The sequence below is a fragment of the Vulpes vulpes genome, chromosome 2 (assembly GCF_048418805.1).
Source record: "Vulpes vulpes isolate BD-2025 chromosome 2, VulVul3, whole genome shotgun sequence".
In the NCBI taxonomy this organism is placed as follows: Eukaryota; Metazoa; Chordata; class Mammalia; order Carnivora; family Canidae; genus Vulpes; species Vulpes vulpes.
Window position 1 is genome coordinate 53,587,271 of NC_132781.1, and position 25,302 is coordinate 53,612,572.

The 25,302-nt window shown below is 52.5% G+C and overlaps 1 protein-coding gene across 2 annotated transcripts in view; it reads right to left on the minus strand.

Moving 5' to 3' along the window:
* Positions 1-479: 479 nt before the first annotated feature.
* Positions 480-25,302, minus strand: part of NCS1 (neuronal calcium sensor 1) — a 48,839-nt gene continuing 24,016 nt past the window's right edge. For both annotated transcript variants that reach the window (XM_072748359.1, XM_072748360.1), the window contains 6 exons: positions 16,777-16,915; positions 15,487-15,565; positions 14,196-14,284; positions 13,759-13,836; positions 12,097-12,214; positions 480-4,770 (listed from right to left, as the gene is read on the minus strand). In XM_072748359.1, coding sequence (XP_072604460.1) covers positions 12,116-12,214; positions 13,759-13,836; positions 14,196-14,284; positions 15,487-15,565; positions 16,777-16,915 — 484 coding nt within the window. In that variant the 3' untranslated portion in view covers positions 480-4,770; positions 12,097-12,115. The remainder of the gene's footprint in view (positions 4,771-12,096; positions 12,215-13,758; positions 13,837-14,195; positions 14,285-15,486; positions 15,566-16,776; positions 16,916-25,302) is intronic.

A 25,302-nucleotide genomic window follows, 5' to 3' on the forward strand; every position in this document is an offset into this window, starting at 1 on the left:
AGTCCCCAGACCAGCAGCCTCAGCATGGCCTGTGAACTTGTGAGGAAAACCAATCCGTAGGTTCAGCCCAGAGCTAGCTCAACAGCAGCCTGGAAGCGAGGCGGGCACCCTGGGCCGAACTGACATACACTCACCTTTGAGAAGAACTAGCCGAGGCCCCAGTCTTGTGTTCGTACCCTTTAAAGTCTCCCAAGAAACCCTTTAGAGACCCCCCAGGAGATGACACAGGCAGGAATGGACATGCTGGCTGGGAGTGAGATGTGGGGTGCCCCCCCCATTGAACTCTCCGCTTCCCACAACACTGCTTGATATGTTCTGGTTTAATCTTTATGCCCCAGGGTTTGCACAGTCTTTGTCTTGGGGAAACTGGGCAGACAACACCCAAAGCAAGAGAAAGGGTGTCACAGGAGGAGGAAGAAACCTAAAGATGAAATGAAAAAGAACAGAAACAGACAAAGCAACAGGTCCACACAAGGGAGCCAAGGACAAGTCAGGAAGCGTGTTTAATTGGCATGACATGGCAGACATACATCAGGAGCACGAGAGGAGGCCTGGGCACGCTAAGTGGCCCTTGACCACCCTGGGGCCTCACCCTGCCCCCACCTGCGCCACCAGGGCAGGGGCCTGCTTCTTCCCCAGAGACACATACCAGCGCATTCAGACAGGACAGCACCCCAAAAAGAGGCTCAGAGGGAGTTGGAAAGGCAAACAGAAAGAAAACAACCATAGCCAGGAGACATTGCTTTTTTTTTGGTTAAGAGTTGCCCTAATTCCTGTATGAAGTTGCAGGCACCAGGTGGGGGGTACAGGACAACTCAGACTGCCCCACTGGCCTACCACATCTGCAAGGTGCTCCGACCCCTATGCACATGCTGGGTCTCCACTCCTCGTTTGATCCTGCGAGGGGGGCTGAGCAGACACCTGCTCCCCATCCCAGGGTCAGAGGAACTGAGCAGGGCTGACGGGCCCGGAGTCTCAGAGAGCCGGTCACTGAGTCAGACTGGGAGCCCCAGGTCCCTGCAAGGACGTAGGGAAAACAAGTATAGAGGCTGCGGAGCAGTGGGGCAGGCGGGGGGTGGGGGTATGAATTCTGCGTGTGTCCCGGTTCTGGGCAGTAGAGAGAGCCTGAGCCTAGATGCCAAGACAGAAGATGGGACCAACTGTTTATTCAACAAAAGCCTTTTATTCATTCAAAAATCAACCATTGGGTTTATTCCGCAGATATTAAAAAAATGGGTAGAGGGCAAGGCTTCCCATCATGGTGCCCTTAAGCTAATTAACTTGCTATCCCCGGGAGGAGGGGGGCTGAGAGACCTAGAAGAGGGGCATCTGGGAGACACGCTGCCAAGAAGGCGGGCTGGAGCCCAGGCCCGGGCGAGATCCGAGCCCCCTCCTAGCACCCCACCTCCCGCTGCCCCCTCCAAGCGCCTGTTTGGCCTGTGGGGACCCCCACGTGCCTTTGCGGCTCCCCGCCACGAGGGGGCGCGCCCGGGCCCCCAGGCTCCCCGGACGGAGGCGAGGCTGCACCGGGAACCGGGTTCTGGGTGCCGGGTGCGCAGAGGGGCTTTCTCCAGGGAGAGGCTGCCTCTCCCGGGGTGGGGGGCGGCCCCCCTTCCTCCCCTCGGAGAAAAGGCAGGTTCCCGAAAGCCCAGTGGGCCTGCCGTCTAGGAAGTTGGCTGCCAAACAGAAAAGCGTTTCAGGGGAAAGGAGGACACAAACGTTTGCCTTGACGTTACTGGAAACGTTGCCCAGTTCAGTATGGGGAACTCTGGCATCGTCCTCAGTGCCACCAACACAGAGTGGGGAGCGACGCCCTGAGCAGGAGGCAGGGGCCACTGCTCCGGGGCCAGGGAACGAGGAGCGAAGGTCGGGAGAGGGACGGAGAGCCTGGCCTCCGGTGGGTCTGGAATCCCCAGGGAGCAGCCTGTGACAGCCTGGGGAGGGGAGCAGGGATCCCTGCTGGGGACAGAGACCCACAGCTGCTCAAGATTCCAGATCTAGAGGCCTGGTGAGAGGAGGGGACAGACTGTCCCTGCCCGGGAACCTCGGGCACAAATGGCCAGTGTCCAGCACCCTGCCGGCAGCTCTGGGCCGCCCCGGGGCATGGACCCAAGGTGCGCTGGAGCCATGCGTCCACAGAAGGCCTGCTGAGGCCAAAAGCCACAGCCGTGGCTCCAAACCAAAAGGTCAAAGGGCAAGAAGGTAGGAGGAAGGCCTCACAGGCAGATGCTCCATTGATGCCTGGGAATCGATGCCTGAGCTAGGGGCATCCACAGGCTTAACCCCGGTGATTCTGAGCTACAGGTCCCTTATGGAGATGATGCCTCTAGCATGGGCTGCAGGACAGCATCTCCCCACTGGGCCAGAGGCTGAGGCAGAAGCCAGAGACGTCATGTGACATGGGGAAGGACCCCCCCCCCCCCAACCCCAAACCAACAACATGACCTCCCACACTAAGGTCCTAGGCCAGAGCCAGGATTGGGTGGGGAGTCTGAGGCTCCCGAGCCAGTGGCCTGAGCAGAAAGGTGACCCCAGCAACCTTGAGGGGCCCACCCTGCAAGGTCACCTGTGAAAATGGAAGTGCTCCCTGTAACACGGAATCTGGGGGCTTACAGTGGAGGTGGGGTGCAGCCACAGGCTCTGCTGAGCAACGAGGGAGTCTGGGACTGCTGAGTGCACCAGCCAGCGGGAATGGACATGCAAGCCCCGTGCTGGCACAACCAGACTCTGGTGGAGGGTCTGTTAGCTGAGGGTTAATTAGCAGATGCTCTGGCCTCCTGGCAAAGTGCAAAGTGAAGACCAAGGACAATTCAAATTGAGGACCAAGGGCCAGCTTCTCCTCTCCTGGGGCTGGGGCAAGCAGGGAGATGGCAGCCTGCTGACCTTGCAAAGAAGTGGGAATTCTAGACTCAGGCCTGCCCTACAGACTCTAGGGGGTTGCTTCCCACCTCAGAAGGCTTCCTTCCAATGAGGACTTGTCTGGGGCCAGAAACACAGCTCAAGAGTCCAGGGGAGACCAGGAAGGATTGCAGAGAGAACCAGGTAGGTCATCTGACCCCACACATCACACCCAGTGGCTGCCATGTCCCCACAGACTCGTGCCAAGAGACCAAATAGTGACTCAGACCGTTCCCGTGTCTTTTGGGGTCTGGCAAACTTAGGCATGGACCATAGAATCATAAACTGCAAGAAACCCAGGCTTATAACCATACAGTGTCAGCACGGAAAAGGATCTTCCAGATCAATCAGCCCAAGCCTCTGGCCCAAGGTCATCTGACTTTCCTGGTGGCAGTTCTGGGGCCATCCTGTTTGGGTGGCAGGCAGAGTTAGACACATCCTAGGAGCACATGTGGGCCACAGCCCCGAGGAGCCACTACTGGGTGGGACTGCCTGCAGCCCTTCTCTCCTACCCTCCCTCCCAGCACCTGAGCTGAGAGGGAAGAGGAGGAGGAGGATGCTCTGTGGGTCAAGAGCAGACAGGCAGACAGAAGAGCAAGTGGGAGAGAACTGAGCGACTATCTTTAAAACCCACCAAGGAGGGAGAAGGAGCCCTTCCTTCTGCTCACTTGCTTGCAAGGAGTGCCCTGCTTCCCTTTCTCTATGTAGCCCGTCCCCCACTCTTGCTGGCTCCCAGTCTCCATGCTGCTGCAGACACCAAAGCAAGAGTTGAGAAACCCAAAGATGTCCCGTTTGTCCTCAGAAAAGATGCTGTGGAGCCAGAGAAGGACCCAGGATGGGGAGTGTGGATAGGAAGCAGAGAAAAGGAGTTCAAGAGGAGGCATTCGGGCTGGAGGGAACAGTGCATTAGCCATTTAAGAAACCCACCCTTCCCCTCTCCAAACATCGAGCACGGTATCTGGAAAAAAAAAAAAAAAGAAAGGAGAAGAAGAAGAATTAGAAGAAGGAGAAGGAGAAGAAGAGGGAAAAGGAGGAGAAGAAGGAGGAAAGTTTTTTGGCTTCTTGGCCGCTGCAGGCCACCATCCCCCCAAGCGCAGGTGGGCGAGGGCGTGCACATGTAAACGTAGGCCCCGCATCCCTGGGAGCTCTGGACACAGGGGCAGCAGCAACAGTTAACAACCAATAAATAAAAGATATCAATTATATATGTATAAAAAAAATTCACTTTCCCCACAAAAAGCACAATACTGTTATCACAAAAAAAAATCATCATCATCATCATTAACCATCCTAGCCACGCAGGTGGTTTCGCCGCTCGAGGATGGGACGTGGAATAACGTTACTCGGGCCCCCGCCACGCCCCGAGCGCACCGTGGCCGAGGCCGCGACTCCCCGTGGCCTCTCCGGCTGCCGAAGGACGGCCGCGGCGGGAGGCAGTGTTCTCTGAGGTCTGCGCTGGCCTTCTCCCCATCTGTCAGTCTGTACCTTCTAGGACAGAAGGTAGCTGTTGGGTTTTTGTTTTTGTTTTTTTCTTTTTTCAATGTCTGTTTGAAATAAAAAAACAAAAGCACACGCGCAGGAGAGCGGGAGGGACCCAGAGGCTGCCTGCGAAGCAGCCGAGTCCTTGGTTTTGCAGAGGGCTATAGCCTTTTCCGTTTCATGTCGGTTTCTGGACAAGCAGAGGTTGTTGGCGATCGGAGCCGGTGGCTTCAGGCGGCGGTGGGTGCAGGGCAGGGGTGAGGAGAGCCGGGCCTCACGGTTCCAGGGCGGCCCGGCTGGCCATGGATGCGGACAGGCTGGGTGGACACAGAGGGTGGTGTTGGGGCGGCGGTGGCCTCATGGCACGGGAGGAGGTGAGTGGTTCCCAGGCATCTGGAAGACACAAGGAGGTGAGATAGGCATGGAGCTGGCTGCCGGGGACACGCGCCCCTGGGGCTAGAGGGAGATTCGGCTAAAGGGCAGGTGGCACACTGTCAGAAGCCCTCAAATGTCACGAGCACACCCTCTGATCCAGCCATTTGGTGTTTAGTGTTCATCCTTTTTTTTAAGAAAAAGATTTTATTTATTTATTCATGAGAGACACAGAGAGAGAGAGGCAGAGACACAGGCAGAGGGAGAAGCAGGCTCCATGCAGGAGCCCAATGCGGGATTTGATCCTAGGACCCCAGGATCATACCCTGAGCTGAAAGCTGATGCTCAACCAGTGAGCCACTCTGGCGTCCCGGTATTTATCCTTAAGAAATAAATATGGTGTTTCCTGCAGTAACATCCATAATAGCAAAATAAAAAGGGAGGGAGCGAACTCAGTGCCCATTAATAGGGAGCTGGTTGGATACACAGGACACAGCCATAGGGTCAAATGACTTGCAACCATTAAAAACAAACACATGGCATGGCCAATAAGCTCAACACAATTAGCCATCAGGGAAGCACAAATAAAAACCACAATAAGGCACCACTTCACACCCACTAGGATGGCTATCATCAAAATACAGGGAAATAACAAGTGTTAGTGAGGGTGTGGAGACACCGGGCCCCTCATCCTTGCTGGTGGGGAGGTAAGATGGTGCAGCCGCTGTGGAAAACCGGCTGATGGTTCCTCAAAAAGCTAAACATAGAGTTGCCATAGGACCCAGCAATTCCACTTCTAGGTATATACCCCAAAGAACTGAAAATCAGGACTCAAATCCATGTACACCAACATTCACAGCAGTGCTATTCACAACTGTCAAAAGTGGAAACCGGGACACCTGGGTGGCTCAGTCATTGAGCGGCTGCCTTCAGCTCAGGTCATGATCCCGGGGTCCTGGGATCGAGTTCCGCATGGGGCTCCCTGCATGGAGCCTGCTTCTCCCTCTCTTTCTGTGTCTCTGCCTCTCTCTCTGTGTCTCTCATAAATAAATAAATAAAGTCTTAAAAAAAAAAAAAGAAAGGTAGAAATCCAGATGTCCATCAGTGGATGAGCAGATGAACAAGACGTGGTCTGTCCACACAGTGGAGCACGACTCAGCCATAAGAAGGAATGAAGTCCCAACACACACTACAACATAGATAATCCTTGAAAATAATATGCTAAATGAAAGGAGCCAGACACTAAGGGCCACATATTTCATTTATATGCAAAATTTCATTTATATGAAATGTCCCAAATACGCAAATCCATAGAGACAGAAGGGAGGCTGTGGTTTCCAGGAGCTTGGTTGGAGGTGGGATGGGGAGAGATGGCTTAGTGGATACAGAGTTTGATTTTGAGGGGATGAAAAGGTTTTGGAACTAGACAGAGGTGATGGTTGCACATCATTGTGAATATACAAAATGCCACTGAATTGTTCACTTGAAAATGGTTCAACCTAACCTATTCTTCCCCTCTGTGAAGGGATACCCTGCTGGCTTCATCACTAGAGCATGCAACTCTTGATCTCAGGGTTTTTTTTTTTTTTTTTTTTTTTTTAATTTATGATAGCCGCAGAGAGAGAGAGAGAGGCAGAGACACAGGCGGAGGGAGAAGCAGGCTCCATGCACCGGGAGCCCGATGTGGGATTCGATCCCGGGTCTCCAGGATCGCGCCCTGGGCCAAAGGCAGGCGCCAAACCGCTGCGCCACCCAGGGATCCCGATCTCAGGGTTTTGAGTTCAAGCCCCAGGTTGGGCATGGAGCCTCCTTAAAATAAATAAATATCTTTTAAAACAACAAAATGGTTAATTTTGTTAGGTGAATTTTGCCTTGATATGTTTCCAAACATTTACAAAAAAAAGGCATGGAGGACAGTCCTGTCTTTTAGCATCTGCACCATCCACAGATCCTTCCCGTAACCTGCTCCACTTAAATACCACATCCTGCTCCCCTGACTATGCGCATGTAGGTGTCTGATCCCAAAGGGGCCACTTCCCATATCTGTGTGAGATGACCTGAAAGCATCATCTGGGTCAGTCAGAAGCTACGTGGCAGTGGCCCTGGAGGAACAGTAAGGCCCCACAAGACTGGAGTTAGGGTGGCCGCCACAGTGCAAGTGGGGGGAAGAGTCACCCAGGGAGAGACCTGTGTCCTCTCAGCCTTCCATCCTGTGTCAACCCTGGGGCGCTTGGCTGGGTTTCTAATCGTATGCTCTGCCTTCTGTGGCAATCTGTGAACCCTGGTGATCCACAGCATTACCTTCTGGTTAAACCCGCAAACATGATGAAATTCATCAAATGCATTTAGATCCACAAATTCATGATTACATATTTTAAAAAAAAAAGTCATTGGTCATCTCAAAAGGATGTTAGAAATCCAACTCATGGGCGCCTGGGTGGCTCAGTGGTTGAGCATCTGCCTTTGGCTCAGGTCATGGTCCTGGGATCAAGTCTCTCATCAGGCTCCCCACAGGGAACCTGCTTCTCCCTCTGCCTATGTCTCTGCCTCTCTCTGTGTGTGTCTCTCATGAATAAATTAATAAAATCTTAAAAAATCCAACTCATTTTGAAAACTGAAAAGGAGGAAGAATCAAGTATCTTTCCTGCCTTTCTTATGAAAACTAGGCTTGAAAAAAAAAAAACAACCTAGGCTTTAGAGTAACCAAATAGTTGATGAGGGGAAGCTTCCCTATATAGAAGCAACTGAGCTACCAACAAAGGACAGACATCTTTAGAACATCACCTACAGAATGAAGGAATGAAGTGGTCATCACCAATGGCTGCTGATGTCACCGGACCTTACATGCTACCTGGTGGACACCCACAGCCCCAATGGGAGGTGTTCTCAACAAAGGAAACCAAACTGAGCAGAGCACCGGGCAAGCCTGCAGATCTAACTGCCCCTTTCCAGGAAGAACAGGGAGCTGAAGAACATGTTAAAACCACCATGGGGCACAATCAGCAAACTCTAGATGTAGGAGACTCTACAGAATGTGTTTTTCAACAAATAGCCAGCCAAAAAGGGAAGGAGAAACACAGATTAAAATAAACTTTAAAAAAAAAAAAAAACCTTGAGAGACCTATCGACCAACTGTAATAGGTGGAATTTATTCAGATTCTGATTCCAATAAACAAAAACCTGTGAGGTAAGAGGAAGTGGGAATATCAGCTGCCGGCTGGGGGGAAGGGGGGTATTAAGGCATTAGTATTGACGTTTTTACTATTGTGGATTTTGTAAAGAATCGTTATCTTTTAGGAATACATTTTGAAATATTTATGTATGAAATGACAAAATGTCTTGAATTTGCTTCAAAATAACCACTGTGAAAGTGCATGTAGAAGGTATAGATGATACAAGACTGGTGGCAAATTGGTGATTCTGAAGGTTGGTGATCAGTAATGGGATTATACCATTCCCTCCACCACTGCTTGTGACTACTAAGGTTTTTCTTAAAAATCCACATCAAGATTTCCAACAACCTAAGTGTCCCACAGCACAGGACTGGGTAAATTACGGCCCAACTACACAATAGAATACTATGCAGCTATAAAAAATGATGGTCTCAGACAATATTTTTACTGATACAGAAAATATGCAGGATCTCAGTTCTTGAGGGACTGTTAATTATGTAACAGTAATTTATATAACGATTATGATACATCAGAAATCTGAGAAGGCAAATCCATGACAAAAATGATGGAACATAATATAAGTTGGACATGATTAATATCTAGCAAGTTCTAGGATAAGCCTGAGAAAAGGAAGAGGGCAATTTTGGGGATGAGCTAAAGGTTGTCTGAAAAGCCTGTCATGGATATAAAGTAACATCTTCTTGGCCACCATGTTGCTGGTGAGAGTCACATGGACATCTCCATAAATGGTGTCAAGGAAAGCCCATGCAGAGATACAGCAAAATGTGAACTTTTTGCCAAGTTGGATAAAACATGTTAAAAATCTCTTTTCTTGGGGTGCCTGGATGGTTCCATTGGTTCAGTGTCTGACTCTTGATTTTGGCTCAGGTCGTGATCATGGGGTCATGAGATCGAGCCCTGTGTCTGGCTCCACACCCAGTGGAGATTCTCTCTCTCCCTCTCCCTCTACCTGCCCACCAGCTCCCGGCTCATGCACATATGCTCTTTGCCTCTCTCAAAAAAAAAAAAAATTCTTTTTTCTTAGTGTTGAGTCTCCAAAAGTAAACATAAACGTTTCCTATAAGTTGTTCATTAAAAAAAAATTAAAAAAAAAAAAGCCAACAACATATGGTTATGAACTCATTGTTGCTGAGGAACTACAAACACATATGTGCTCGCAGAAAACCGTAAGGCAGAAACAATTAGGGTGACTGAAAAATAATCGCACACCGTAAAGAAATTAGTGACACTGCATGAGTTCTTCTCGGGGGTGGATATATCAAGAACCTATGTTTGTACCACTTTTTCCACAGCCTGCAGGAGACAAAGCAGCACGTCACAGGACAGCTGCCATGGAGGCCACTGGTGGTAATACACAAAAGGAGCCTCTGGGAAATGAGACAATGGATCATACACACCATGGGACCCAGAGCCATATACGGAGAGCTTCTCAGATCAGAGAAATAACTATGATGGTTCCTTTAGAAACTGGTTTGATTATATATCCCCATGTGACCCAGTTACTGAGTATTAAGTTTTTGTGAGTGTTCAATTCCTTTTAAATCACTCCGGACCCAAAATGCTCACAGTGGTTATATCTGGGTTATACATGAAGGTTTTTAAAAATAAACTTTTTGTATGGAGGTGTTCTGTTTTAACATATTGTCTAATGTCTCTTCAATGGAAAGGGATTTCTTGTGTAAAATCATTAGCAGCAGCAGCCTCACAGAAACTTCAGAACAGCATAAGTCCCCGAAATAAAGCATCAGCAAATCAAATCTGATGATACATAAAAAGGCTAACACACCAGGGTGAAGTGGAGTTTATTCTAAGAATGCAAGGGTGGCTTAGCATTCAAAAACCAATCAGTGTCATTCATCGGGTTAAAATCCAAAAAGGGAGAAAAGTCATATGAGCATCTTGATAGATGCAGAAATTTTTTTTTATGAAATTCAACATTATTCATGATTTTTTTAAAAAACAACTCATAAGAGAGCCACCTGGCTGGCTCAGTCAGAAAAGCATGGGGTTCTTGATCTCCAGGTGGTGAGTTTGAACCCTGCATTGGGTGCAGAGATTACTTAAAAATAAATGAATATAAATAAAAAATGATTCCTGGTGAACGAAATTTTTTAAATCTGACAAAATCTATCTGACAGAAGACCTATGCCAGATATCCTAATAATTCCCATTGAATTAATTATAAATAACTAATCTAATTGTGAATTATGAAAGCAGTTTCCCAAGACCAAGAGGGAGACAAGAACACTCACCTTCACTACTCTTAAGTGACACTGCACTGGAGGGCCCAGCCAGTGCAAGGGAGCAGGATGAAGAAATAGATGACAGAAGGATAGGAGAGGAAGAAATAAAACATAGATAGTCCCAAAGAATCAAAGGCAGACCCTTAGATTTAATAAATGACGTTAGCAGGTTACATAAATCACCAATAAACAAAAATCAACTGAATTTCTAGAAACCAGAAATAAACAGGAAATACAATTTTAGGATTACTATTTATCATACCACCAAAAACAGTGAACATCTAGGAATAAATCTATCATGAGATGTGAAAGATCTTTTAGCTGAAATCAATTAAAATGTCATAGAGGAAACATTTAAAAGGCCTAAATGAATGGATATACCATTTTCAAGGATTGGAACACTCCACAAGAAGACACAGATGCCAATTCTCCCCCAAACTGAACTGTAGAGTCAACTCAATCAAAACCCCCAGTGTGTGTGCTTGTAGAAATGGATACATTGATTCTAAAATTGATGTAGAAATGCACATAGCCTAACATAGTCAAGGCACTCCTGAAAAAGAAGTGATCAGGGGTCACTTCCAAGGTTAGGTTATGAAAAGATGGATGGCTGCATCTCGGGTCCTCACTCTTCCTCCTTCCTGGGAAGCTCACCTCCATGGAAACCAGCAGAAGTCCCCACAGTGAGGATCAAGGCTGACAAACCAAATGAATGGGCTTGGAAGTGGGTATCCCACCACCAACACCAAGCCTTCAGATGACACCATGGCCCTGGCCAGCAGCGGAGGGTTATCCAGGTTACCCGAGACTGAGGTATTTCCCAGGACTTGGGACTTTCGGCACTAACTCTGGAACAGTCCCGGGCAAACAAGGATGGCTGGTCACCTTGCTGACAGCTTGACTATATCCTCATGAGAAACCTCAAGCCAAAGGCCTCCAGCTAAGCTGGGCCCAAATTCCTGATGTCAGTCCTTTTCAGCAGCTGTTTTGAGGTAACGTAGTATTCAGTAATAGATATCTGAGACAGCACTTCACAAAAGGATGGTGCACATGTAACCAGGCACCCAATGTCTGTGCTCAGTGGAGAAAGGCAAACTAAAATAACAAGCCATCACAATGCACATGAGGGCCCAGTCAGTGCACGTTTTACTGTATAAAATGTAAAAGACAGGGAATATCCAGTGTTGGCAAAGTTGGGCAGCTAGAACTCTGGGGGACCGCTGGTGAGGTATCAAATGTGGTGGCCACATGGGAAAACTCAAATGGCATCTAGTGAAGTGGAACACACACATTATCCTGTGTCCCACAGTGATCCTCAGATACACACCGAGAGAACGCATCATCTGTCTACCAGAAGGCACGTTCAAGAATGACCTTGGGGGGTCACCACCCCCATTCCTCCCATGCAACATGGAGGACCAAACAGAGAAGAGGCAGAAAAAAAGAGGTTGTGGAGAATCAGGAAGAATAAAGGAGACAGTCCTCCTCTGGCCACAGAGGCCTCTCTGGGCACTATAGTTCAGCACTTTCAGAAATTCAACTGGATGAAACAACAAATAGTATCTGAGCTACTGAACAAGAGCCAGGGGCTCGGGTCTCCCACGGTCCACACATGGAGGGCACGGGCAGCCTGGCTCTCTCCATCCCCTGACAACTGTGCTTTTCAAGGTGTTTTCAATCCAAGGAGATTTCTATTTATGCAAACTCTCAAGCTGAATCTGGGCATGTAAAAATGTCAAAGATAGAGGAGCTCTAGCTGATTTGAACCCCACCTCCAGGCCACCTCCTACTAACTCAGCTCCAGCTCGGCAGACCCCAGGCATTGCCAGGAGACCCAGCTAATCCTAGGTGTCCTGTGACTGGCTTTCCGCCCACCCCCAAGCCCAACTCCCAGGTCCCCCTTCACTCACCCCAGCTCTGGGTCCTGGACTATACCAGCCCATCATAGAGGGACAGCGCCTGCACAATGGAGGGGTCTGCCTTTGATCCTTCCTGAAACTCCTGCAGGGTCAGCTTCCCATCGGCGTTCTGCAAGCAGAGAGAAGTGGCTGAAAGTGGAGGGACACCCAGCCTCCTGGGACCCTTGACACCTGCTCCCCAGGCCCATCCCAGGACTGGCCCAGAGAGAGCTTCCCCAGTTAGGTCAGGAAGGAGGCAGTGCAATTCCCATATAAGAGGAGTTGGGCAACAGACAGACCCAGCCCTTGCTGGCAGGGTGACCCCAGGGACATAACCCACCTCCCCAGGCTCGCGTTGATTCCTCGGGGCACTGGGGTGAGTGTTTTGTGAGCCCAAGATGTGCAAAGTGCTCACAGCCTGGAAGCGCCCCTAACTCCATACTTCTCATTATCACAGCAATCAATTCCATAAACGGCAGTTAATCCCAAAGGGCTGAGAGCCTCATGCATTTCTCTGGGGTCACTCTTGCAAGGGCATTTAAACCACTCCTAGAGCAGCCTACACCGGATGCCAGGAGACCCAGCAGAGCTCACATAAAAGGATCTGAGTGGGTCTCTCAGGGTAGGGGTGATTTGAGCCAGAATCCCTGCCTCTGCAGCATCTTTCAAGGAAAACCGTGAGAACCAAAAAAAAAAAAAAAAAAAAAAAAGGGCCTAGAGACCACCCACCCTAGATCCTGTCCCCAGAGAACACGGGCAGTAACAGGAGTTCCATAAAGCACAGTGAGGCCTGTGGGTCGCTCTGAGGATGGCTCACCGTGGGCCTTGTGCATACTTCGTGTCTCATGCTTGGTCTCACAGGTTCCTCAGGGCTGCCATAAGAAGAGGTGATCTTATCCCCATTTGGCTGGTAAGGAAACCAAGGCTTGATCACCTCCCAGGGCCCCATGGCTAGTCACTGGGGAAGGCAGAATTTACACCAGTCTGGGGGATGGTGGGCTCTGTTTCCTTAAATAAAGGAGGTATGAGTCAGGGAGATTTAAGGAGTGTGTGGCCTTGGCCCTTAAATAGCATCGAACCACCCATGATGATGGTAGTTGACAATACCCAAGAGAACCAGCAGTACTTGTGACCTATGTCAACCGTGGGGGTCATGGGCAATTTCACAGCACATCACCGCTACTGCAGGCATCACATACACCTGTCACCGCTTTGAAACTGGAAAGTGGTGACACCCACAGCTACACCTTCTCATCTAATGTGTTCATAAAGAAGTTCATAGAACGCTATATCACAAATTCTTTTTAAAAAATATTTTGATGGCTCTATTCCAAAATCATTAGCTGCCTTTTTGATCCTATGGATTTGATCTGATGCGCCGAACACCATTATTCACAGACACTCAGAGACTTCTCTAATATGTCAAAGGGGTCCATGTCAAGAAGGAAAAACGGTCAAGAATCTTAGCTGAGGAAAGAAGTGTTGGGTAAACTTACCTAAAACTCTGGACGTTTGATGGGGGTGGCTGTTGACAGGTGGACACTGCAGCAGGCCAGGCCCTGAGCTGAACATCTGTGCATCTCTGAGGGTCTGCCTGGCCCACCCACTGCGGTCCAGGGCCTGGTCCCCCCACTTTACCTCCCCAGTCAAGGACCAGCCTCACCCGGGGCTCACCTTGTCCATCATGGCAAAGATCCGGTCCACCCTCTTCTCGGGGGTGTTCTCTTCCTCAGGGAGCTCCACGGTGTTCCCCTGCCAGGGAGAGACAAGGTGGCCAGTGGGCTCCTGGCACTCAGGGCTTTGGGGTCCTGGCCCAAAATCTGCCCTCCAGATCCGGGTGGTTCCAGATGCAGACACTCCCCACCCCACCCCTGTTCTCTCCGCCTCCTGCTCTGGAACACTCTGCCCCCCCAGCCCCTGCCCACCTTGCAGATGCACATGGTGACCCCTCCCCTGGCCAATTCTCACCCTGGTGGGGTGGGGTGGCGGGGAGCAGCCAGCTAGGCAAGCAGGCACCCTCAAGGATGATCAGATCCTGTCCCTAAATGTGTCACCCCTCCTTCCCCTCCTGCCCCTCCTGCCCCTCCTACCCCGTAGGGCCCAGGCCTCACCACCATCTGGTAAATGGCGTCCACAATGTCCAGCATCTCGTTCCTGGTGATGTAGCCGTCGTTATCCAGATCATAGAGCTTGAAGGCCCCTGCAATCAAGCAGTGGGGATGGAGTCAGCAGGCTCGGTCATGCCCCTTCCCCCCTCCAGCCCCACAACAGGCTGGGGAGCCACATTACTCATCAGCAACAAGGATTCACATCAGGACAAACAGGGATGGACAGACAGGCACATGCACATACACACATTTCAACTAGGGTTAAAAGAAAATAAAAAGAAAAAAAGAAACTAAAAATAAGGAGAGGGTTCTGGGTCTGTGGGAGCGGGAGCTGAGCCTGGGTTGAGTGAGGGGGACCCCCAAGGGCACCCCCTTTCTCCCCTCACCACTCTCTGCCTCCTCTTCACCCACTCCTCTCCCATAATCACGCAGCTTCCTGCTCTGGTCAACTTAGAAAGTAAGATAATACACCCAGGATAGGGGTGGGGGTGTAGCTTTTACAAGAATAAAATCCTCCTTTATTCCTTAAAAAAAGAAAGAAAGAAAGAGAAACTGCAGGGTTTTCTTGTTGCCAACGCAATGCAGCATAAAGGTCCAGGAGAATGGTGAATTCTGGCTTGACTGTTTCCACCCTCTCTTCAGACTCCCTTTTGTACCCCATGTTCTAGCCTGGGCCTGGACCTCGGCCCCAGGGCCTTGCACATGCTATTCCCCTGCTCTGCACACCCTCCTCCCTCCTCCTGGCCAGGCCAGCTCTCCCCCTGCCTGGCACAGCTCCTGACACCTCAGAGGGTCAGTTCCTTTCCTGTCTGCCCGCTCACCCACCCCTTCTTGCCTCGGCTGCAGTTTTATGGGATTTTTCAAAATCATATTCCCATGCTAGACAGCCAGCTGTGAGTGGGTGCCTGCCCCTCTGGCTCTCCACGGCTTCCCGACCTCCTGGCCAGCACGGACTGTGGCCGTGGACTGTGGATTATCTGCTGTGTGAATGAGTGAGGAAGCGGCTGAATGACACCAGTCATTAAAGCAGTGGCGTCCTAAGAGATGCAGCCAGCACTGGAACCAGGTCTCTTAATGCAACACCACACTACCCGCGGCCTCCGTCTGCACCTGTTGACCTGCCCCATCTGTCTACCCTGCCTCTCAGTAAGCTGTGTTCCTCCTCCACGGCCACCCCCAGGGAAGCTCCTCTGACCTGGAAAGGCAGGACATCTGGCCTGGCCCGGTGATCTGGGCTCCCTCCAAGCCTGGGCCCAGGCAGTGGCTGCCTGACAGAACCAGGGACGGGACTTACACCGAAGCTTCTCGTCCAGCGTTCCCCTCGAGGTCACCGACAGTGCCTGGATGAACTCGGAGAACTCAATCCGGCCGTCCTGACAGGAGAAAGGGGCGGGGTGGCCTCGGTCAGTACTGGGTCTCTGGTCAGGCTGGACCGTGGGTGCGTGATGGGCGGCGGCAGGCACCAGATACCCACGGCCGATGGACGGATGCCCAAGTGGAGAGGGTGCGAGTCAGATGACAAGAGATGGGGTAGGGGGCAGGATTACAGATGGGTCAGGTCAGGCCAAGGGGACAGAGGAAGGAGTGAGGCTAAAGGCAGAGCCCAACTCCACGTCTGATGGGACAAAGAGTCAGAAGGCACCACCAACACACACCCCCTCTCTGGGCCGGAGCCACCTGGAAATCTCCTTTCCCCTTGGCCTAGAACTACAGGCTCACACGCTTTTGAGGAGTCATGGCTCTAGACTTTACTCTGCAAATCTGTTTTGCAAGTAGGAGAAACTGAGACCTGGGGAGGGCAGAACTCTTCCCAGGGCCAGACTGTGTGACTGTCAGCCTGACGGCACCTGAGGAGAAAGCCAGGGCATGACACGACAGAAACAATTGAGTGTCCTGCAGCACAGAGCGTGCAAACTCGTCACAGTGAATCCACCATGAACATGAGGGAGACTGAAAAAATGCAGGCGTGGGACGGGGTGCTAAGGACCGTGGGCGCCCTGACAGCGGATACGCCAACTGTCAGCACGGCCATCGCCAGGAGGGGACGTGTGCTACAACACAGATGAGCCTTGAAAACATAATGCTCGGTGAAAGGAGGCAGGCACAAAAAAAAGAGCTCAGAGACAGTTTCCCCAGCTGCAAAATGGAGTTATTAAAAGGACCTACCCCACAGGTAGCTGACTGCAAAGCCTCAGTCAAAATAATCCATGTAAAAAGCTTAGCACGTAGTAAATGTTCAGTAAATGTCAGTCATGATTCTAAATCCTGTGATTATCCCTGCAAGCATTTGCATTTTGTGCTTGTAAGAGAAAGGTCAAGTATACATATGAGTGCATATGTGTATGTGTGCACACATCTCCAGGTGGCGTGGTGCGTGCATTGTGTACGTGTGTGCATGTGTGTGCAGACGTAGTCATGTATTTGTATGCATCAGCGTCTGTGCGTGTGTGTGCATGTGCACATGGGTGCATGTTCCTTCTCCAAAAGGGAACATCGGCAGGAGAGCGTGGGTGTGGAGACGCTGCGGTGCCTGCAGGAGGGAGGGGACCTGGGCTGGGCGCCGGCCTGTCGATCCCCAGCTCACCTTGTTTTCATCAAAGACGTTGAAAACAAACGTGGCAAACTTGGTAGGATCTCCAAATGGGAAGAACTGCTTATAGATTTTCTGGAAGCCTGCAGCATCCAGCTGCCCGCTGGGGCAATCCTTGATGAAGCCCTTGTACCTGGAGGTAGCAGACCAGGTGAGAGAGGGTAAAGGAGGCGCCAATACCACCCACCTACCAGCAGCTCCTGCCCAGCACCCCAGAAGGCTGTGAATCTCCATCCGGCGGGTGGTGGGCCCAGGCCTGGCTGTCCTAGCAGGGGCTCATCTCACCTCTGCCTCTGGCTAGCTGTGTGACCTGGGACAGGTGACTGCATCTCTCTGAGCCTCATCCATACAAGGGGTGTAAGAGTTGCCGTGAGAATTAACACTGTGCACAGAGCACTCAGTCCCCCAGGCCTGCACTCCACACGGTGGAGCTGAAACAATTAACACAAACCAGCCCCCCCAAAGTGGCGCTTACATCAGGCATTCCGCCTCCCCCACCTTCTCCACTGAGCCCCTCCTGGCACCACAGAGGGGGGCAGGCTGGCGGTGCTGGCGGTGCTGCTGGTGGGCAGAGCCACCATATGGGGCTGGCAGCTGGCTCCTCCCACACGCCTGCACCCCCAGTATGCACCCCCCACCTCTGTTCCCAGGGATCTGTGCTAACGGACGCAGCCAGCTCAGAGGGCATCCTGGTTGGTCCACCCTGTATTTCCAGTGCCCAGCACAGGATCCTGCAGATACGCAGCCCGCTGACGGCAGCATGGCTCTGTAGTCCAAACTCCAGCTTTGCCATCTGCAGACTGTGCAACCTCGGGCAAGTGCCTTCAACTCTCTGAGCCTCAATGCCCGCATCCATAAAAGGGGACAGCTATCACACCTGTCGGGGTCAGGATCACATGAGATGAAATAGAGTACTTAACACGGGCTGAGCATAAAAAAATCGTCAATAGCATGGTCTTTCGTATTAGGGACTCGGAGGAGTTGTTGTAAACCAATTCATGAGTTGGCTCCTGTGGGTAGCTTAGCAACCCAGCTGGAGGAGGATTCCTTGGAGGAGGAGGATTCCCAGCATAAAGGGAAGCTAGCGAGGGATCAGCCATTACCTGCTCCCAGCCCTTAGCTCTCGGGGCCCCTGGGTGCAGGCCCATGCTCCCTGATGGCCCAAGGCGGCCGGGCTGCAAGCTCGCAGGGAAGCCCATCTGAAGAGTGAGGAGGCTGGGGCTCCGGACGGGGACTGGCTCGTCCTCACGACCCCGGACTGGAGCTGAGGCGGGGGTCAAAGGCGACACTGAAGAGGCCAGATGCTCAGAGCCACGGCGTCGCTGAGACTTTCACCTGCCCCATTGCTCTGCTCTAATGGAGACCTTCTGGTGAAGGTGTCATTGACCCTCGTGTCCCGGGAGGTTGACTCCGAGCGTCCCGTGCTTGGACCCTCGGAGGTGGCACGGTGGCGGGGGCCCCTCCAGAGAGGGAGCATGTGGAGAAGCCTCCGTCTTCCACCCACAGGGGGTGGCCTAAGGGGCCTGGGTGGTCTCTGCACACACAGGGACCTAAAGGGACATGCAGGACACTCAGGGATCTCCAGCCTCGCAACTGAGGTCAGAGGTTAATGAGAAAACAAGCCTCTTGGCTAACACACCAGCTGCTCCCCAGGGATGAGCATTGCTGGGAGGAGGGGGAGGCAGGAAGATGGAATGGGGTGGGTGGGGGCTTCCCTCCAGGGGCTGGGCTGGAGGGCAGGAAGGAGGCCAGGTCCCTGCTCAGGAACGGGATCGCTGCCCCATCTCACCCTCCATCTGGACCTCTGGTAACAGCCCTGGGTCCCGGGCTCTGAGCTCAGCCTTCCTGGCTGCTCCGAACCGCAGTCGCCACCTTAGCCCTGCCAGGTGGGTTCAGTGATGCGGGGTTCACAGATGAGGTAAGAGGTCGGGTGCCCTCCCACCGCAGGTACCAGGAAGGGACTCCACTCCACCCCTTGCAGGTCCCTCCCCTAAATTCTTCTTCCCAGCCGGGTGCTCTGGACTCCGAACTTCAGACCTGAGCAGAACACACAGCTGGGGAGAAGGTGCGTTTCAGGGACAAGACTTGGTCCAAGACCCGGGGGCCCCCCTGGCCAAGACAGGTCCCTGGGCAGGAGGAAGGGACGTGCCTGGCCCCCTTCACTCCCCCCCACAGGCTTCTATGTCACCAGATCACTCCCAGAGCCCCTCATTTCCCCACAGTGGATATATGTACTTAAGTGATCTGAAAAGACTGTTACAATAATAAAGAGAAGACAAAAGTCTCTCCCAGAGGGTCCCTGCGGGTGGCTCCCTGTGGGGGGGGGCGGCTCTGGGAGGGGAAGGCGGTTTGCTCAGCGTGGTAGGAGCCAAGAGCAGCTGCGTGAGCCCGTGGTGGGGGCCCTATAGCCTTTATTGGAGGCTGACAGAGTGGGGAGCCTTGCGGGGGAGGGGGGGCCTGTCCAATTACCCCTGCAAAGGCTGTCACCGTCACAGGGCCCCAGGAAGCCCACCCCTGGGGGGGGGGGCATGTCCCAGCCTGATGCCCCAGGTTCTTCTTGCCGGGCACCTTCATAATTCCACACCCAACCACACTTTCTAAAACTTGCCATACGATCTCCAGGCCTCCTTGCCTACAGGTCCTCTCTGCCTGCAAAACACACATCTTCCTTTTCTTCAAGGTTGGGCTGATCCACTCACCTACGACTACCAAGTCCCAGCTTAGATGTCACTCGTTCCGCGAATGCAGGCCAGGTCCCCCAGAGCCTGACAGGCTCCTCTGCTCCCTCACTCTTTGGAAGACCCCAGCGCGCTGTATCATGTGTGCCCCAGGCTGTGTCCCCATCCAACTGTAACTGCTCTGACACTGCAGAGCCCCCTGCCTGGCACAGGCCCTGGTGTACCATGTGGTCTCAGTAAGTGTTTGTCCAGGGAGATGGATGAATGGATGGATGGATGGACGGACGGACAGACAGGCATACAAACTGCCAGACAGGGGCAAGGGGAGTGAGAGCCCAGGTATCCAGTGGGATACCTGAGCCCCTGGGACCACGGCCAGAACCTGAGAGCATCCTTCAGATGGCCAGAGAACCATGGATGTCTCCCGACCTTTCTGTGGATTGACAGGGAACTGGGGGCCTAGAGAGGGAGAGAGACTGGCTCGAGGTCACACAGCAAGTTAGCAGCAAGATCAGGGCTCAGACCCAGCTCTCCTGCCTCCCAGGATCACCTTCCCCTCCTCCAGCCAGGCGGGAACACCACTGCATTAACATCTGGTGAAGCCTTGCTACCCCTACACCGTGCAACCCCCTTGTTCATCCTGAGAAGGTGGGGGCGCTCTGCCTAGCCACAGCAGGGATGGGGGGTCACCCCAGACCTACTGAGAGCCAGGCAAATGGCTGTGTACTTTCCAGGCACGATGTCCCACTGAGCCCAGGAGGCAAGAACTAGTATGCCCATTTTACCGATGGGGAAACTGAGGCTGGGGAAGATCAAGTCTTGCCCTGACTCAGGGCCTTCACTCAGCATGCCTTCTGCTTAGGCGGCTCTTCCCCTCCCTACCCTGCTGATTCCCACTCACCCTCTCATTCTTGGCTTTGGTGTCTCCCCTACAGAAGCTCCCTCTGGCCACTGCAGACCAAGTCACGCTCTGGTCCCAGCACGCCCAGCACCCTCTCCCTGGCCAGGGCCTCGGTGGCACCTTGTATGGCTGTGCCTGGTGACTGACTTGCATAACCTATGTGATGCTGAACCAGTGGGTGCAGCACCCAGGCCACTGGTGGCCCATGTCTCCTAGACCAGCCCTGCATCTGTGGGGCCCAACACTGTGCCTGGCATACAGTAGGTGCTCAGTAAATGCTGAAAGGAGTCACACAGCTGGCAAATAAGGCAGCCAGAACTAGAACCCTCTGCCACACCTCTGTGTTTGTGCTGAATAGGGAGGGAGGGCTGGATCAGACATCCTGCCCTTTGAGGCCCAAAGTGCTCAGTGGACCCACTTCCTCAGCCCCTTCTGCTTGCTTCTGGACTCAGGGGGCCGGGGGAGGCCACAGAGGTCCCAGCATTGCCACTGGGGCAGAACAGGCCAGGCTGGGGGCGAGGGGAGGGAGACACAAAAATCGTGCTGCGGTTACCACCACAAACTGATAACCTGGGGTGACCAGAACAGTCAGGATTTGGGGCAGGATCTTGGGGCCCAGCCCCACAATCTCCAGGCACCATCAATGACTGACAGCCCTGGAGATCCACCACACAGACCTCACGGAGCCATGCCACCCACTTCAGACAAATGCCCCAAGTGTGTGGTGGAAAGGAGGTGGGAAAAGATCCTTTTATTTATTATTATTAGCTCTGTGCTGATGGTTTCATCGGCTGCACTGAGCATGTATGAATTCTGTCAAATAAACAAGTTAAATTTTTTTTTTTTATAATTTAAAGAACTGAAAAGGAAGGGCTCAAGCTTCCTCAGCAGACCGGGCTTGATCCCAGCACCCATCTTTGACCCGTGTGTGACCCTCAGCAGGTGACTTCTCCATTCTGAGCCTCAGTTTCCTGACTGGTGAGGTGGGAACCAAACCAGTACCTGCCTCCCAGGCCCTGGGTGAGCTTCCACAAATGGCAGCAGTGTCATAGACAGTGAAGGATGCCCTGAACATCTGCTGGATGCCGAGCTCCTACTCCCAACCTCTCCCACACAGCAGAGCCCGAGATGCCATGGACTGCCCCTGCCCCAGCCACCCTGTCCTGCCAGCTGCCCCAAGGAGGAGGTTCTAGAACACTGACACCCCCAATGCCCCCACCCATTCCAGTCACTCAGCCCGAGACACTCGGAGGCCACTCCCCTACATAGCCTTAATGGTCAGGATAGTGAATTTTACATTATGAGTATTTCACCACATTAAAGAAAAAATGTGGGGCACCTGGGTGGCTCAGTCAGTTAAGCATCTGCCTTTGGCTCAGGTCCTGATCTTGGGATCCTTGGATCAAGCCCCACATGGGGCTCCCTGCTCAGTGGGGAGTCTGCTTCTCCCTCTGCCCCTCTTCCTGCTCATGTTTTCTCTCTCTCTCTCTCACTCAAATAAGTAGGATCTTATAAAAAAAAAAAAAGATAATGAAAAGTATTACAGAATGTTCCAGAGAAGGTATAAAAATGTCAAATACAGATATAGTTTGGTGTAATACAGTATGTGATTAGAGAAAATGAATCCTAGAGAGTAAGAGTTGTTTACATCCACATGGATCAATGAACCATGAAAACAATCGACCATTCGCCACTAAAAAAAAAAAAAAAAATGAGCAACTTTAAAAAAATTATTGCAGCAAACAAAAGCTTTGAAAAACCAAACCAAACGACAATCACAAGTCTACCTAGATTTGCTTTCTCTTTTATAAACCGTCCTTAGTTACGAGGACTTGTGGAAGCTATTTTTTGATTTTTAAGTCTTTTTTTTATTGAAGTAAGAAGACATTTTATTAAATCAATGATCTCTGTACCTGTCACTAGTCCTGAAGTCTTGTTCGAGAACAGGGGGTCTTAGTTCCCCAGGAGCAGAGACAGCTCTGGGAATCAGAAAGCAAGCTACAGAACCCCACCTGGGAAACGGGCACGGCTCCTGAGCACCTTGCATAGTTCCCAGCCTCATGAGCAGGGGTGTGTGACAGGGTTGGCTGTGTTTGGGAGCCAGCTCTCCGAGACAGGGTGGGGATGAGAAGACAAAGTCGGAGCTCTGACAAGTACATTCTTACACTTCTTTGAAAGGGAAAGGAAAAAAGAAATCTGCCATTTCATAAAGCAGCAAAGGCTGAACGCCACTAACAGAAGCACTTCCCCACTGCACCAGCTTGGGTCATGCCTGTGTCCCCCAGGGGACTCCAGCCACCAGGTCTCCCTGGGTGCTGGCTGGCCCCCAGCCCTGGCCTGGCACACAGTAGGTGCTCAGTAAAGGCTTCCCAGGCAAACAAGTGAATGAGTAGGTGAATGAATGAACAAATCCTTGCCATGACGCGGCGGTCCAATTCCAGTTTGGCTTCTTGTCCTCTGAGGGCCACTGAGCAAGGCCCAAAGGCCTCAGCCTGCTAGGACTTCCCAAGATTCACTCCACCCGGGGAGCCAGCTTGAGACCAGGCTGCAGCTTCCTGCCGGCCTCCTCCCTCCATGCCCAGGGTAAAGCGTGGCAACATGGCCTTCTGCAGCGGGAAGGGTGGGGAAGACACAGATGCACCATAGAGCATCACCTCCCCCCACCCCCAGCTGCAATCAGCCCCAGCGTGGCCCCAGTGGTGCACCATTACCTTTGCAAACACCCCCCTCCCGTGGTGCCCCTCTCCCAGCGCAGATCCTGGAGGAGGATCCCAAACACACCCATGAGGAGGATGCCTCTTCCTTTCTGTCCTTCCCCTCAGCCCCTGTGGTCTTCAGCTTTGGGGGGCTGCCCAGGCAAGAGCCAGCAGAATGGAGCTCCCACAGGCTGGGCCATGGAGGTGGAGTGAGCTGGGCCCTGACTATACACACACACACACACACACACACACACACACACACACATACACAGCACTGGGCCACCTGGGCAAGTGTCTCCGCCCCTCTGAGCTTCAATTTCTTCAGAAAATTTGGAAAATAGAAAATATAAAAGAGAAAGGTAACCTTAACACATGGTGCTGCCACCCCACACACTCTTACTTCCCAGCTTCCTGGCCCTCTGCCTGTGTTCATGGGGATCTGGGGCTGGGGAAGGGGGGGCAGGTTATCTGTGCCCTGCTGTCTCTCTCCTCTCTGAGTGACAGCAACTTCACAATCATCATAAGGGCCTGGGACCTGCTGCAGCTTCTCAATCCCCACTGAGGTTCCAGATCTGCCGTGGTGATAAATCAGGCTCAGCACAGGAACGGAGATGGTCAGGAGCAAGGGGCAGGGGCCCAAGCTGGCTGTGGACCCCAACCCTGACCTCACCACTCAGCCTCCAGCCTCCTCCCCGCAAATACAGAGAAGCACACAGCAGTGCAGGGCTGCGAGACCCTGAGATGACCCCAGGGAGCACTCAATGGGAGCCCGGTGCAGAATGCAAGCTCTGGGGCCGCTGGCCTGAGCACCCCAATGCTGCAGTCTGGCCTTGCACTCCTGACAACCTAGGCCTTGGTTACCCCGCTGCACAGTGGCTTCAGAAAGTCAGGATGAAACAAGGTGATCCTACAGCACACTGGAGAAATAGGGACTGGGCGGTCAGGCAGGCCTCTCCGAAGAGATGACACTGGGGTGGAGATGCCAAGATGTGGGCACAGAGGGCACAGCAATGACGGGGGTTCTAGGAGGCAGGAGTGAGCCTGGTGTGGGTGAGGGACAGCAAGTGGGGGTCCTCAGTGGGTCCCACAAGGCCAAGGGAGAAGGTGAAGTGAGAGATCCCGGGGAGGGCGAGGTAAGGGATTAGGGCTTTATTCCACGTGCACTGAGAGAGGGTGGAGTAGAGACAGACAGACAGACAGACAGACAGGAGGAAGCCAAAGCCACTGTTCGGGCTGGATCCATGCAGGCACTTTGCAGGTAGGAGAGAAAACTCTATGTGGCTGGGTGGGTCTCTGCATATGCCTCCCTCCTGGCTCCCCACTCCCACCCAGATGGTCTGCTCCCTGGCAGGTGAGGCTCGGGAACCCTGAGTTTTCCCAGGGAGGGCAGGCATCGGCACGGTCCCCAGCTCTTGAGTGCCCTGAGAGCTGTTTAGGACATGAAAGGACTAGCTGGGGGCTGAGTGGAAAGAGGATCCCATGAGAAGGGGCCAGGGCGCTTGGGATGCAGGTGCTCATCCTACCTGTTTCCTTGCAAAACATAGAGGGGATGGTGGGCCACCTATAGCCCCAGCGAGCCAGTGAGGTTCGGGGCGATCGAGGGGTAACAAGTGGTCTCATTTTGTGTGCCTGTGACAATGGCACTGGCCTCCCAGTGCCACTGGATCAGCACTGGAAGAGGCTGATCCAGAGTGCCATAATCTGTGATCCATTACTAATGTCTGCTATGGGCACTGGGCAAGGAGAGTGGTGGCATGTGTATCCTGTTTAATCATCTCCAGTCTAGCTTCACCCTACGGGATGTAACCATTCTAGAATACCACAGTGAGCTGGGCCGTGAGCTGACCCAGGAGGGCCGGAGGAAGGCACTGAGTCTGCTGTCTCCTCACCTTGAAGGCGCCTCCAAAATGAACCAAAGGACATGTACTTGAGCCCCATAGAACTTTCTGGCAGAGAAAGATCAGCTCTTGTCTTTATAACTCTTCAGAGAGAGTCACCCCACCCCGAGGTTTGGGTGTCACAAGGCCTGGGGCCCCAGCTCTGTTATGGGAGCCTCAGCCACGGCTCTTCACGGGCGGGCCTCAAACATGCTGAGCCTGTTCCCACCGCATATCCAAGCTTGCTCTTTCCTGAGCCCTCCCATGGCTGAGTCCTTGTCCAGCTCGAAGCTGAAATACCAGCTTGGTAAATGATCCAAAGTCATGCCACTGTTCTGGGCCTCAGTTTTCCCATAGTCATAATG